General features: G+C 33.6%; 1 protein-coding gene across 1 annotated transcript in view; it reads left to right on the top strand.

Moving 5' to 3' along the window:
* Positions 1-14,265, top strand: part of LOC149222327 (putative pentatricopeptide repeat-containing protein At3g23330) — a 139,004-nt gene extending 124,739 nt beyond the window's left edge. The window contains exon 4 of the mRNA XM_089387569.1: positions 14,046-14,265. Within this exon, the coding sequence (XP_089243695.1) occupies positions 14,046-14,265 (220 nt within the window). The remainder of the gene's footprint in view (positions 1-14,045) is intronic.
* The last annotated feature ends 2,367 nt before the right edge of the window (positions 14,266-16,632 follow it).

Below are 16,632 nucleotides of genomic sequence, written 5' to 3'. Positions count from 1 at the left end.
TATTTGATTTTGTTGTGATTATGCTTTGATTCTGAGATCCATGTATGCCACTTTGTGAGAGGATATTTGTATACCACTTTATGTGAGAGATTGTTGTTTTCTCTTACCAAAGGAGAGATTTTATGAGTGAGATTTCTTATAGAAGAACGTCTCCTAGGAGAGAGACATGCCACTCTAGTTAAGGGAGTTCTTCCTTGCATTGACAAATATTTCATCATGTACTCATCATCTTCCTTCAACAACTAATGAAGCAGCCTCCCCATTCTTGACACTGGGCCCAGAGACGTAACCCACACTGGGTGAACTCTGTTATCAAGTTGTGCATGTTCTTTGATTTGATGTTTGCCTTTATGTTTCCTCTTATCTAAAGTATGAACATGTGGTTTTTCATACTCCTTCACATGCCATTCTTCTAACATCACAAAAGTAAAAGATCTTGGTTAATTATGGTAGTTGAGAGATCCAGATCATGAAAATAACACTGAGAATTGTGAATGGAGTATCAACATTGGAATAACAATAGAGTTAAATGTCATTGGCCTGGTGTAACAACATCATGGAAACTTGGAAAAACAACATCACAACATTTGGAATAGGGGAATAACAACATATTAGCTAACTGAGTCATCTTGTAAACATTATTCTTCATCGTCGATAAAAATTCCCAAAAAAGTACTCTCTCATCAAATGTAAGAAATTTTTTATAAGTTCGAGTGACATGAGAAAATGGCATACCTTGGTAAAAAAGATAAACAATTAGATAAAATGATGTTTAGTATGGAAGGAAAATTGGTAAAAAAAGGTAGGGAAAAGGTGATGGAAAGGATTCCAATTCTTGAGTCCAACACTTAATATAAAATTAACCAATAATATCTCTAACACCTTCATTTATAAATGCACCAAGATTCATCTATATGGTCCATGGAAAATTGTTGGCATAGTAACATGTTTCCTATAGCTTGATTGTCAAAATTCTAAATGGCATTCATCAAAATTTTGAAATCTTGTAATAAATACATTAGTATTTTTTTTTCTCCATAAGAAATATCTTTATATTCCATATGAGGAATATACACGTTTCTGCCCCTAAGGGACAACTCAGATTCAATAACGGACTTGAAGCCATTACGACAGAGCTCATTATGTCACTTAGAGGAATTGAACTTAGATGGAGAAGATAACAATCATTCCTCCCAATTGCCTAATGTTATGCCCCTACACCAATAGGTGTCATATATCATGATTGACTTGGTTTAGCTTTGGAATATGTTCATACCTTGTTGCAAAGGTATTCCTTATCTGTAAAAAATCAAAAGAATTTGAAAAATTTAAAGAGGGTATACCCTAAAAGAAAAATCAAAGGGTGAAAAGAATCAAAATAAGAGGTCAAAAAATGGAAGAAAATGAACCCTGACAAAAAGAAATAGCGGGAAAGTGTGCAATTCCAAATTGCCAATACATTTTCACTTTTCTATATTAAAAATTGTGTGCAGCTTGTCACCTTTGCCACAACTCATGAATAGTCAAAAATTTTAAGCTTGACTAGTTCATATTTTTAATTTCATGTTGTATAAATAGAGAATAAAGATCTAACCAAATAGTTTAAACTTGGCAGATAAATAGATAAACAGAGTGAATAAAAGGAGCTCAATAGTTTAATCTGAGCACTTGGATGTAATAAGTGTAGATTTAGATATGTATCTATATGTAAAAGAAAAGAAAGTTTCAAAAGGGTTTGCTAGTCCAAGTGTACCCTAATAAAGAAGTGAAAATGCTAGGGTAAAGTAGGTAGGGTAAGTAGATGATGGTTGCAGAATAAATGTGTGGTGAATGATAAGTTTAAATGTGTAAATCTCTTACTTTCATCACCAAACAAAGGCATGTATCACATGGAAGGCACATCAAGCAAGCAAAGTCAAAAATAATTAACTTCCCTACTCATTTCCCCTAAATCTTCACTGGTTCCCTAAGTACTAAAGGTAATTACCAAAGTTAGAGGGGCTCAGAGCATTTCTCTGACTTTTGGAGGGACCATACCCTTGGCCCAATAATTTATAATGCCTAAGTACTAAAACCCCTTCATCAACATTCAACCCCCTTCATAAGTTATTCATTTCTCTAATAAATCTTTTCCTAAGTAAAATCCTATTTTACTTAGGGAAAAATAAAACACTTTCCATATAAACCCTCATGTTCACTTAGCCTAAGTTTTAAATATATACATGAAAATGTTTTAAATTTAGTGCGCATTCTACATTTCACAAAGTCATATTAACCACTAATTTTTATTATACAATTCCCTATATAACAACATTACCCACTCTCGTATTATTATAAATACACAAAAACCCCAAATGTTACACATCCCGCCCCGATGATTAAATATAACCATAAGAAATTCCATAAATGGAATTAATTAACCAATCTGTGGTTAAGTAGAACCCAACCCCTACCATGCTAAAACAAGAATTAGTTAATCCCCATGATTAATTAATAGCTTTTCGGACCAATCACTTTACCCCCGATATGATTAAAACTTTAATTAATATTAGGCCCACCCTCCATTAACCTTCCGCCACTTCACCTCCCTGACAATCATCCGATCATATCCTGCAAATCTGACGGTCATCGTGCATATCGCACGGGCCTCCGCGGACGACCTTTAGTGCATGATAGAGAGCAGTTTCATGAATAGCACCTACGATATGTGTCATACAATGTATGGAATCGTACGGTCTCACCCAAATACCACTTACCTCCCACTAGTGGTGCGATGAAATCTGCTTACCGTCTCCCACTAAAGACAAAACCTGAAATCACCACCTCACTAACGCCATCTGTCCAAATCCTGAACCCGCCAAAAGCTTTGACTTTGCATAAAAACAAAGTTAAACAATTTTCGTCCTTATTCTGAAAGTGCATGCATGCAACCTAAATGTTGAAGTTGACCAGCTCGTACATTAATCGTCAGATACCCTGAAACTTGTAGTGCGACGCCGCTCCAATCCACCATTTGCACCCAGTGAACCTACATTTCATTGCCCATCACCAAAAAATAGGTATTTACCAATTTCCATCTAGAAACCCTGTAGATACTTGAAATCCTCTGCAATTACTTTGAAAAACCTAAAATTCATTATAATTCAGTTGCTGAATTTAGAATTGAAGACTCCAAGGATCCTTTGTTTTCACCAAATCCACTTGAAAACCCAATCTTCCTATCTGAATCCACAAGAACCAGAATGGAAACCCCCATGGCCCTCAGTAAAGCTCCTATCACTACCCCCCATAGAGATTTGGATTATCTGCCCTTAACAGATAAAGATTTTCAAATAAAAGACCTTATAATTGGAAGAAGCTCCTTGAATGTATTCTGTCAATGCCAGGACAATTACCTGAATGGTTCTGATCGCACAGGACTTTGGGAATCAAATATCCTAAGATACATGCTCCCCTCTGTGAATATTTTCCATGACATTATCCATCAATGTCACGCTAATTACAATCCCACCCTCAGAGCAATAATGTCCCTTCATCAAACTGTTCTCTTCACAATTACTGCAGATTCAATCAATGAGATGCTTCAGTTTCAGCCTAGTCAAGACCTCACCCCCATGTTTTTGGAGAATTCCTAGAGAAATCATCTAAATTGTCCCAGTCTGAACTCAGTGACCTTTGCCAGACTTTTATAGACAAGCAGCATCAACCCAAATATCCTCCTCCCTATTTGTCAACTTTCTTCACACAGATAGGTAAATATATAGTTGATATGATAGCTGCAATCATGGGTTTCAATACTAGTGAGTATGTGGATGAATTGACCCTAGTTTTAATGTCCATTTTTACCCCTGGTCAGCCTCCTGCTGTCAAATATAATTATGCTTCTTTCATTGCTGAGAAAATCCATGACCAGTTCATGAGGCTGGAAAATGAAAAGGTATTCAAGTATTCTACATTCATATATCACCTTTTCCTTTACTATCAGTCTGAAAAGTTCTCATTCTCTATAAATAAAGCTGATACAAAGGGCAATCCTAGATTAGTTGTTTTTTGGACTTCCATCTTCCACGATTCACGTGGTCCATATTCATACAATGAATTCATTGACCAGTTTTTCCACCCAGTGACCACCATGCTGACAGGAAATCCTCCTCCTAGGATTAGTGATGAAATCAAAAAAATCCTTCAGCTATCTAAGCAGTACAAGATAGGTGACTGGTACTTGTACTAGAATCACATAGAGATTAGAATTTATGGTGTGAACTCCCTCAGTTCAAACTACCAAAGTATGTTCCTATGAGGTTGTTTGCCATGGAATATTATAGGCAAATGTAAACTTTGATCAGACTCATTCCACCAAGGCCAAAAAGAAAGCACAATTAAGAATTAAAGACCACCTAGGCCCATTTGTCTACAACAACAGAGAAGTAGGCAATAGAGCAGAAGAAATCCTAGAAAGAATGAGATTAAATAAAATTTTTTCTTGGAGATATGATCCACAAGGTTTCATTTGTGATAGGAGAATGAAACATAAGTTGTCACCATATTTTCATCACAAAATCCCTGAAATAGAGCAATATGCAAATATGGATGAATGGAGGGAAGGAACTCTAGTTGAAATGGATAGTGATCAGGTTGATGTAGAGAATGTAATGAAAGACTTAGAAAAGAGACTTGACCTAGACTCTTGTGAATAGGTACCAGTTGAAACTGCTCAAAAGCCGACACCAGAGCCTAGTGCCTCTACAATAAAGACTTCTCAAAGGCACACACAGGGAACTAGTGCACTTGCAGCAGAACCACCATAGGAAAAAGACCAAGAAACAAGTACTCCAGCATCAAAACAACAAGAGATGTTAGAGCAACCTGAAACCTCTAGATAACAGGCTCCACCACAACCCCATCCAGCTCAGGTTAATATGGGAGACCCCCTAGTTTTGCAGACTCCTATGAATGAGGAAAAGAGCTTAAAAAGAGATAGGGAAGTAGCTACCCCTGCCAGTGGTCCTTCAGACCAACTTGGTGATAAGAAGCACAGGCTAAATCCATATTTAGAGGAAGAATTTTTTGAGGAAACAACAGGGAGTTTAAGGAAATAAGGTGAAGATAGTCTACATACATTCCCAATAGGTGGGACACCTTCCAGTTCAAAAAGAAAAGAGCTTGAAAGATAGCAGAGTTTTGAAGTTTCATCTTTCAGATCTTCATTTGACAAAACCATAGACATCAAAGGAAAATTCGAGATAAAGGCCAAAAATGAACAGCTGAAGGCCGAAGCCTACACTCAATACTTGAAGATGGCCCCTTACTAATCAAACCATATTGATGTCAGCTTATGACATCAAAGAAGGTAAAATGCAGATGAGCTTTCTAAAGCCTACAGTACAACATCCCAAGTCAAATGCAGACTACCTCAAGACTGATTTTGACGTCTTGGCCAAAGATATCCACCCCATAGATCAGATAGAACTGCATAAGAAAATAGGGGAGATGGTTTATTCTACACTGACAAGCAAGGCCATGATGGCACATAGGTTGGAAAATTCACTGAACAACACTACTGCCCAATTACAACTAGAAAGGACCTCCTCATAGGCAAAGGATAATAGAATCAAATCATTGGAGGGTTTGATTATTGAGTTGGGCCATAACCCATAGGATATCAAAGCTACAAAGGGCCTAATAAAGAAAAAGAATGAAGATATAACTACACTAAGAAAGCAGTTGAAATTTCCACCACTCTTACACCTTCAGACAACTGAGGTAATTGAGAAGAAGAATGAAGAAGAGCTTATGGACTTGGTCCTAAAGTTAAATGAGCAACTAAAAGAGACAGAACAAGAATTAGAGAAAACACTACAAAGCAGACAGAGTGAGTCGACCTCTCAGCCTCACAGTGTAGTGCTAGTGGTTTCTATATCAATCCCTTCTACATTAGCAACTGCTCTAGCACCAAATGTCCCCTTGGCAACAACTAAAACTATAGAAGTGACAGGTACATGTACATCACAGGTAGGAACCTTAAATCAGAGCGCAGAGGAGTTGAACAAGTCTATGGAGGAAATGAAGGTCCAAGTCTCTGAATTGCAAAAGATAAAAGAGAAATTCATTACTTTAGAGAAAATGTATGATTTGTCAAAATTCAATTTTGCTGAAGAGGTGATAAAAAACAAAGGCTTGACTCAACAGGTTAAAACATTGGAAAAAGATCTTACATTTGAAAAGCTATTGATTGATATCAGAAAGATATTATGGACCAATATCATTGAATCAATCAATGGTATTCGGTCATCAATTCAAATCATTTTTGAACAAATTAACTTAGTGAAAGTTGCTCTTCAAGAGATTGAAAAAACCAAGGAAGAACTAGGAGGGAAGCCTGAAGAAGCCGTCAGATTAATAAATTTTCTAAACATCAGAAATAGGTATCAGTTGGAATAGCTGAACATTGAGGATAGGGTAGGTACCATCCTTGAAATAAAGAAAGTATTGACCAAAAGGACTCTAATGCAAAACTTGCAACACAAATGTCAAAATATGCAGGAAGACATAGATGAATTTATGGGGAAATTTGGCATCTTACAAAGTAAAGGACTTCCAAGTCCTTTAGTCATCAATGACAAGCTGATGAGGCAGGATGATTATGTCAACAAATTATATCAACAAGCTAACAGTCAGCTAGTTCATTTGCCAGCTCATCTACACCCAAGGCACTACCCACATGGAGAGTTCTCTATGATAGTCTGGAGAACCTTTTTTATGTTGAGCATGAAGTGAGGAACTTGTTTCCAGTACAACGAAATTTTGTAAAATACACAGAAGCAGATGAAATCTTCAGAAAACTGACAAGGACCAGAATACCAAGAGATGATTGGTGGACCAACATGACAAATATTTTATGATTTATCATGGTAAAAAGTAAATTGAAGTGTTTACCATAGTCAATTTTGGTAAAGAAGGATGAATGATGGTAAAACAGGTAAAGAGTATCAGTCACAAGTAAAAGAGTATCAGTGAAAAGCTAAAATCGATCAACCAACACAGAATTACTAGAAAGATAACAAGATGCACATTCATAGGACCTGCCTCTAGATCCTTAAAAAAAACAGGGATGGCAACCAAGTAGTTCACATTCATTTTCTACTTTCGAAACCATTCGTCTCTACATTCATGTAAAAGATATTTAGCTTTCCTAGAATATATCTCTCTCAGTTAGGAGATATTTTGATGTAAATTTTGTAGAAGTACTTCCTCATTCAAAGTACTGTATGTGGTTCTTAAACATTTTTGTAGACACCTTATTTTGGAATAGGAGTGCTACTGAACAACTTTTGTATGGCTAGCTGCACAAAGTAATAAATAAAAGGACTCTTACAGGATATCTGTGTCAAACGAGAAACAAATAAGTACTCTATATCTTATGTTTTTATAGTTTTATGGTTTAAATATTCATATTTGTTTCATATATGAATGATAAATGAAAAAGTATATTTTAGAAAGAGCTTTACTGCATTCTATCTTTAAAATCGTTTATATTCTTAATGTTTTCTTCCAAACTATCATAGGTAGGGAATTCTTAATTGCTCCCTGCTTTTTAGTTTACCATTGTGATCATTTAACAGATAATTCTTAATTTCTTTTTGTTAATGAGCACCCACTTTCCCTCATCTTGAACTTTGTTGAAGTATTCTTAATTTCCCTTCCTCCCTTTCAAGACCATTTCACCCTTTTAAGCTATCATTTGTCTCTTTTTAGCTACCTTTCCCTTTGAAACCCTCCTTTGTGAAATCAACCTGATCTAGTTAAGACATGTTTAGTTGACTCCGTAGCCCAATGGCCTAAAATACATTGTTCTATCCATCTGCTCCTGAATTGCACCACCAAACAAAATCAAAACCCCCCAATATTTCATAACTAGCCTAATATCCCAAAAACAAAGCTAAATCATAAAGAGAGAGCCCTCTCTGAGTACAGATTAGCTAGATTCTGTACTTAAAAGTTGGTTTGTGGTTACCTCGGACCCCTTTTCTTCTTCTGACAACTTCAAGGAAAATCTGAGTGATAACACCTAGGATAAACCCAATTGACAATAAACAATTTAGTATATAAATTAAGACATGAGAATTTTAGTATTCTTTCGGGGTTATTCACATGAATTTCATGAGTATACTACAAGGAAAATACCTTCTAGTGGAGGTTATAATGGAGGTTTTTAGTATTATAAATATGTTTTTTTTCAAAAAAACATCCGCTAAAACATTTTTTTGCAATAGTGGATGTTTTAACGGAGATTTAATAAAAATTCATCATAATTGAAAAAATACAGGGGTTTTAATGGATGTTGTTTTATAGGTTCGCTTCATGGAAAAAATATCTCTGGTGGGCTACATATATAAAACCACCAAGGCATTGAATGTAAAGAACAATGGTTCCTGAAATGTATATTGCCCCCGTGCGTATATATAAAAAAATTCCCCAAGGCATTCTTTCAAGGAATGACACCTAGGAAGGAAATATAATATTGTAGACCTGATGCTTTTATTTAAACTCACAATGTTGATGTGTATGATTTGTATAAATGGACCATTGTGCTAAGGATATACAAGAACCAATGTTTTTAATTTTAATAATGCACCAAGGCTAGAAATAATATTTTGTAGCACCAGGGCATTAGTTCTATGAAATCACTGGTGCTTTAAGAATTACAATGCACTGGGGCATTAATTGCAAACATTAGAAGTGCTTGAAGAACTAAATGCCCCATTACTGTCATTTTCTGAAAAGGCACCGATTATGCAAAAAGTATATCGTCACAGTGTTGTTATATAACATAATGCACTGATGTGTGTTTATCTTATGGCCACATAGATTTTTTCTATGAGATTTTCTCTTTTTTGGAAACATCGACCTGTAACACTGCAATTATTGTAATTTTTTAAATTCGTTATTCATAAAAAAATCGGCATATATCTTATAAAATTATTGATATAAATTAAAATTTTACTAGTCCATTTTTATAGATGTTTGGATTAATTTGTTACATTATTAAATTTCACATATTTTTCATTATAATATTTAATCATCCATATATTTAATCAGTGGTGCAGTATTTCACAATGACATTGGATATCATAATATAATAAATTAAAATGTATTTTACTACATATCAATAAGAGGCTCTTTTTCATACAAAATGGGATTGTTATTGGTAACCCCTTGTATTTCAATTGGAACACTATGTCCATCACATTAAACAAAAATTCCTATTTTCACAGAAAATTATTTCAAAAAATACAACAGGTTGCATTGATATCCAAATCGATCATCATTCTTCATTGGAACTGTTGTCAGTGATCGAGCTAGTTCTATGACTTGGGTTATTTGGATGAATATTTTGTTTATTACATGAATTGCTTTCATCTTCTTGATCTTGTTCCATTTTCAAACATAAAAATAAAGTGTAATTAGTGTATCTACATTTTTGATAATAATGAAAATTTAAATAAATTATATCCATCAATGTAAATTGAATATCAATGTACCATAGCAAGAAGTGACTCATAAACTGTACACATGGTTTCAAAACCAAGTCTCATGCCTTGTTGCAATAAATCTTTTGCTGGTGTAGTTCCATACTTTGTTTTCTGCATGTTTTTAACCCCATTATAAATCAAATATCTAATATAAAGTGTTTCTTTGTTATATTAATTATTAACGCAGAGAAGTAAAACAACATAGATACTTAGAAATTCCACAATTAATTTTTGATATGCCAACATATACTCACAACCCATATTTAACCCAATGTCAATCAATTCTTCTGATGACTCTTTTTTGCAAGTTAGCACCAATTTGAAGACATTCAAGGATGCTTGCTAAAAAAACGTTAAAATATGCAACAATGAAACCTTGAGTTGTTATAAGGAAATATTAACAATTACTCACAAACTTTGATATCGACCCTTTTCTTCCTTATTGTCCCGTTTTATGTGTTGAATGAATTCCATTCTCTTTTTTTCTACAAGAAAATACTTGAAAATTAATATTTAATGCTATTTTTTCTATATGTACAAAGCCAATCATGACTACATACATTTGAAGCACGTTGTTGTGGAGATGGCTCCTCCTATGATGAAATTATGTCCATTTCTTTGACCATCTCCTTGTACACTTTTTTGGACATTCCTATTAGCATGTTTCACATATCAGCTCATTGATCCTTTGGGATTTTCATAATGTTTCTGAAAAAAGTAATAAATTATTTTTATATTCATATATGAAAACTAAATATAAGGAAATTGATATTAACAAATGAATAGTTTGTAGTAATATATACATATAATTCTAGAAAATCATTTTAATTAGGAAAATTACCATTTGAATGATTCTTTTTTGTTGTTGTATTTGTTTGCTATTGCAAGTCTGACATGACTCATTGACCATTGCTCTGGAAACGCTTCATATAGTTTAGATATAATTTAGTTCCTAGAATCATTGTATTGATTTTTGTATGGTAAGTAGAAGGTACATCTATATGTTCTTTCCAATATATCCCTCATAGTTTTGTAAACACCCCCCCCCCCCCCCCAACCTTCATTAACCTCCAACATGAGCTAAGGACCAATTCATTGTCATTTACATGTTCTATAATTTTTCTTTTCTTAGAAAAACATTGATCTTTTCCTTTGTTGTTTTCTCCTTGTAGAAGATTAAACATATATGAATTAATAGATTGTTTAAAACATGTTATCTAATATTATTACATATATTATTAATGAAAATTCAAAAAAAAAAAAAAAAACTCATATTGAATACTATTTTTTCATTCACCTGATTCATTCTTCTGCAATTTATCTATCTTCTGCACTTATATTAGAAATAATCTTATCAATCTTCTTCATTTTGTGGCTCTGCATGACACACACTAAACAATACATATTAGTTCAACTTACATATATTTCAAACATGTTAATTTTGTAAAGATTTTACTAATAACTTGCTTTTTCTTCCTTTTTCGATGTGCTATTATTGTGTCGATCAGTTATTTTGTTACGAAACTTGTGCCACTCAATGCAGAATCTGTTAAATATATTTTATACTCAAACCAAATAATATTCAGCCAAAAAGAGCCACTATAAGGAATAGACCTTATAACAGAGGTTTTTGCGGAAGCCCTTATAAACATAGCCCAAAAATCCGTTTGTAGAGGAGGTCACTAGTAGAGGTGGGTGGGAGAATGTCTTAGAGGATGTGTTTTGGATAGAACATCTACAATGTAAAAATGCATTGGTGTTTTACTATCCATAAAAGAACCAATGTTGCATATAACATAGTGCACTGTAGAAAAAATATTTTTATAAAATAATATAAAAAAACAATGCGTTAAATAACACAATGCACTAGTGCTTGAATAATCAATAGAACCGGTGTCATTGATTTAGTAAAATGTCTTGATGCATACCACTAAGTAGCACCACTATATTTTTAAATTTTAGAAAAATGCAGTGCTATTTTCCAATGATGCAATGTTGTGGTAAAGGTACTAAAATGCGTCTACGAAAGAGCACCACTAGGCAACTTTTAATTTTTTAAAATGGAGCAATGCTATAGTAAGACAAAGCACTCGTGCAGTACCTATATTAGAATGCCCTGGGACATCTTAATAAAAGAACCGCGATAAATCTTTTAATTTTAAAAAAAGGCGGTGCTCTTGGATGTATTCCACTCTAGTGTAGTTAGAGTAATGCACCGGAGGAGGGCTAAATAAAAAACCTGTCTCAATCATAAATTTCATTTTTTACCATCTATAGCACTGGAGAGCTCTGAAGCAATGGTGCACCTCTTGCCTCATGCAAGCACCCTAACATCAGTGCTTTTCTTGATCACCATCCTTCTGCACCATTCTCACTGCCTAACTTTCCAAGTTTTTCAAACCATGCTAATTTTTTTTTTCTCCATTACTTGTCCATAATGCCTCTCCATTGACCAAATGTTCAGGTCATATCTATGTTTCTCTTGAATTTAATTTTTTAGTGGATTAGAATTACAATTTAGGTTAAATTTTCCATTTAAAAAAAAACATTATCCCTGCGCATTACATTCGATCTATTTGACTTACACCAATAGTCGTACACCCTATAAATTTACAGGATGCACCACATTTTGGTGCATGAACATAATGCATCACGATTATTGCAGTGCATTTTGTAAATAAAATCACATTGATAATACCATCAATTATATGCTAGTGCATTAGTCTCGGTGCATTTATATTTATCAAATGCACCACAAAAATAATATTTAAAAATATAGTTATAGCTCGATGTGTTAGGTAGCCTAAAAATCATGTGTTGATGCGAAAAGGTTATATGTGTGCATCGGTGAACAAGTGTGATGTAATGCTATGAAAAAATAAATTTTTGAACCAAAAATGGTGTGTCATACTTATGTGCGCACTAACGTCCGTTCGGTTATGTTTGGCAGCACACCAGAGCCAGTGATGATTGTGTTTCGAGAGCATCAATGATTTTTTCTTTGTTTTTAATTGGAAGTTATGTTTCCATATTTATACATACATGTTTCATTTAAAAGGAAAATTTATTTTATGTATGAGGCTGATGTATTTTATATGTCAATCATGTAGTAGAGACGTCAACAGTGGGAGCAACAACATGAGGAGGAGCAATAGGTGGACCCATATAATATGTTCCAAACATGGGAGACTAGAGAGAGGGAGAGGGATTTATACCCTCACCCTATTACTATAGTGACCGGAGCGTATTAAGGAATGTAGGCCTACTCAAGTAATATGACGAGGATACATCCCTGAAGGATCACTCTTTCTTATTTGTGCATCTGATCCATCGATGGAGTGCCCAAGAGCTGAATTTCCATACCAGTCCTGGGGCATGTTATAGTGCCACTGAGGAGGACATATACTTTATCACTGTCCTATCCAATAGAGGAGAGAATTTTCCCCAGTTCCTTGATGTCCCCCATGGGGTTACAACCGAGAGTTAACTTGCCTACACTCAGAGATATGTCGGGCTTCATGTGGTCCATTGAGCATATTTTCAGGTTCGTGGTGGAAAACTAAAAATTTCTTCTTTTTCCACACAAGAGGTTAGGTGCCTCTCTTTATTAGTCACCACCATTGTACTCTCTAGTAGTGATGGGAAACACATTAGTTACCCTCTTTTGTTCATGTCGATTCTTTTATTTGGGTGCCATGTTGTATCAGATGGTCTGCCATTTTTTGAGGTAATTTTTCATGGCTTCAGATAGATGTTGTGCATTGAGACAGGGAAGGGCGACCTTTCCTTTTGCTTCATAGTATTTTGTTTATTTTTTGAGAGGTTTCCAGAGATGAGGTCTACATTTGACTGTTACCCTCCTAGGCCGATCACTGAGGTTCAGATGTGCATGTGGGGGCACATGATTCTGAAGAGGGGCATACCAGGGTATCCAACCAAGATTCCCGCCAAGGTACTGGTGCTAATCTCTGGTGAGGATGACCATGCATTTTCACATTGGCGTTTTCATATGCAGGGGTTGATTGGAGACAGTGTCCCAACATCCTCTTCATAGTGGTTGAGCCTCCACATGATAGAGGTAATATTAATGTTTTCTTTAAATTAATCTAGTTTCATTTTATTATTATACTTAATTAGAATAAAATTTATTTTAGCATGTTCTTTAACTTGTTTTATGAAATTGTTTAATATTGAAATTGTCAAATTATTTTCATGTACTATATATTTTTTAGACATCAACACATTCGATGGGGGCAATCCTCCTCCCCCACCATATGGAGGAGATGGGCGAGGCCCAAGAGGGTGAGGCACATCGTCAGGGTGCATGGGCATCTGAGGCTATAGGGATGGTATGAGATTTTGGATGGACTACTGTGACAAATTAGCTAGAGTTTTTATTGACGAGGGAGTTTTTCGTGTGAGGGCTCGATATATTAGCGGAGATCCTAGGTTCATGGATCTCTAGAGGGAATTTCTATGCAAGATGATGTCTCTTATACGTCATATTGTCAGAGACAGTAGGGTATTGGCAGCGATGAGGGATGCAGGGCATGCATCGGTGAATACATCAGATGAGGGTGGTGATCATGATGCTTCTGGTAAAACCACCCCATCAGATCATGTCCGTCAGTGTGTCGGTGATCCTTCTCGTAATACACCTCCTCGTCAATTTCCTAATGATGAGATGCCAGAGCTAGAGGATGTGCCTTATGTTTCTCTTGACAGAGCATAGTATCCACCTCCTCCTCCACCTCAGAGTTCAATAAACTCTAATGAGGCAGTAGTTGACCATCCATCATTTTTACTGTAGACCAACCACCTCCTCCTCCACCTCAGCTAAGTTCAACAGACGTTGAAGGGATAACTAACCATCCATCATCTTCTACTACAAACTAGGCTAGCACTACTACGTCTGTTGTATCGACATGTATTTGATTTCACTTATTTGACTTATATATATATATATATATATATATATATATATATATATATATATATATATATATGGTGCATTTTTTGTTCATGTTTTTGTACTTAATCTATGTGTTGGTGTTGATGTCTATATTGTTATATCATGTTAGGTATGTTCATTAAATATGCTTGCAGATAGATGTGTATGTGATAGCAGTTATTTGACATGATATTTATATTAATTTGAGGATGTGTGTGGTGATGATGTTAGATTTCAATGTTTTTGTTTTGTTAGATCTGATCACTATGATGATTCCTTGTTACATTATTAGATTTGTGTGCTAGATAATGATGTTTATATGTGCTAGAGGTGTATATAATTAGATGATGGTAGTGAATTCGAATGTGTATCTTAGATGATGTTTATGTTTGTTGTATGGTTATCATCGTGATGTTTTTTATTTATGAAATAATATTTATAATAAATTATGTATTAGTGATCTTATATCAAATTTGTATATATGAAATTGCATCCAAAACGACTTAATTTAAAAAAATGCAAAGATATTTTTATAAATTACAAAGTTTAGTATGGTTCAAACCATGATTGTAAATTATGATAAATATTTTTCTATTGCTTAGATAATTCATTGATATTTAATCTAACTTAGTTAGTAAAATATTTCAATACTCACAAGGAAAAAATAATTAAAGGTAAACTAATTTAGTTAGTTATTAATACGACAAAAATGTGTAAGCCATTAAATTTTAATATAATAATATATCAATAATCAATTATTTGAAAAATATAATTTAACTAATTAAATATTGGTTTATAAAATCCAGTTTATTTTTAAATTTAAAAAACTTAAGTCAGAATTTTTTAGAACAAGCCTAGATCCATCTTAACTCTGATCTACTAAGCATCGCAAGGGACCAAATCTCTTGAGATGCAAACATCTTTTAGAGTGAAAATAGATTTGATCCCTCTAGGTGCTTGGTAGATCCACAGTTAAGATGAATCTAGGCTAGTATAATATATGTATAGTTGACATTGAAATATTTTATTTATAATTCAAGTTCTCCACATTAAAATGTTAAAATAAGTCCCCTCATATTTTTTCCTATATGTGTACATTTTTTTTTTTTTCTATTAATATTTTCTAAAATATTACATACCAAATCCATATTAAACATTGAAAAAATTACAAATATCCCTCATACATTGAATTAGAAAACAACTATTAATGGAATTAGAATTCTCTCAATATTTCTCACTAAAGTGAATAAATAAAAAAATCAATTTAAATTACTTTATTTGTATCTATAAAATTATGTTATTTAATATGGACAATGAAATATTTTACTTATGGTTGCCAAAAAATATTTTTTTTTATAAATATATTTTTGTTTTATACATCACATGAACATAGAATGAATTACACATAGCATAACATAATATCAATAATACTATTTATTGTCATGTGAAAAATTTACATTTCTTCTTTATAGTAAAAAGTAAATTATATTTTTTTACTCGGTATATTTCTTCCTCATAATAAAAGCTAATTTTTTTTTTTTACTTTCTGTTACTTTATATAAAGTTATATAAGAATAAGGTGTAAATTGAACTATTGTAATTATGACCGACATTAATTTGCAAGGATAATTTTAGGGGCGAATGTTCGCCCTTTGGCGAAATTAAGGGGTTTTAAATTTTTAGTGGGCGAATATTTTTTATCATAGTACATTTTTACAAATCACCTCAAATAGCCCACCTTATTTTAAGGGAGAGGGTAAAAAAGGTAAATTTAGCCCTTGAAATTAGGACTTACAACCTTCCATTTGCCCATTTTCAAGAATACGTTTTATTTAAGTGAATCCTATTGGCCAAATACCATATTTATAAAAGAGGTATGGTAAATTAATAAAAACATAAATAAATGAGAGGTATGGTAAATAAATAAAACATTTTTTATATTTACTCCATAAGTCACCTTATATACATGTAAGGGTGTAAACAAATAAAAATATAAGTAAAGTGGAGGTATGGTAAATAAATAAAATGTCTTTTTATACTTACTCAAAAGGTATGGTAAATAAATAAAAATATAAATAAACTAGACGTATTGTAAATAAATAAAACCTCTTTTTATATTTAGTCCATAACCCTCGTTCTATTTATGAA

This window comes from Pinus tabuliformis, chromosome Q (assembly GCF_031772625.1).
Source record: "Pinus tabuliformis cultivar Carrire ecotype Pingquan chromosome Q, CPIR1, whole genome shotgun sequence".
Lineage (NCBI taxonomy): Eukaryota > Viridiplantae > Streptophyta > Pinopsida > Pinales > Pinaceae > Pinus > Pinus tabuliformis.
This window is presented reverse-complemented; position numbering and strand designations above follow the sequence as displayed.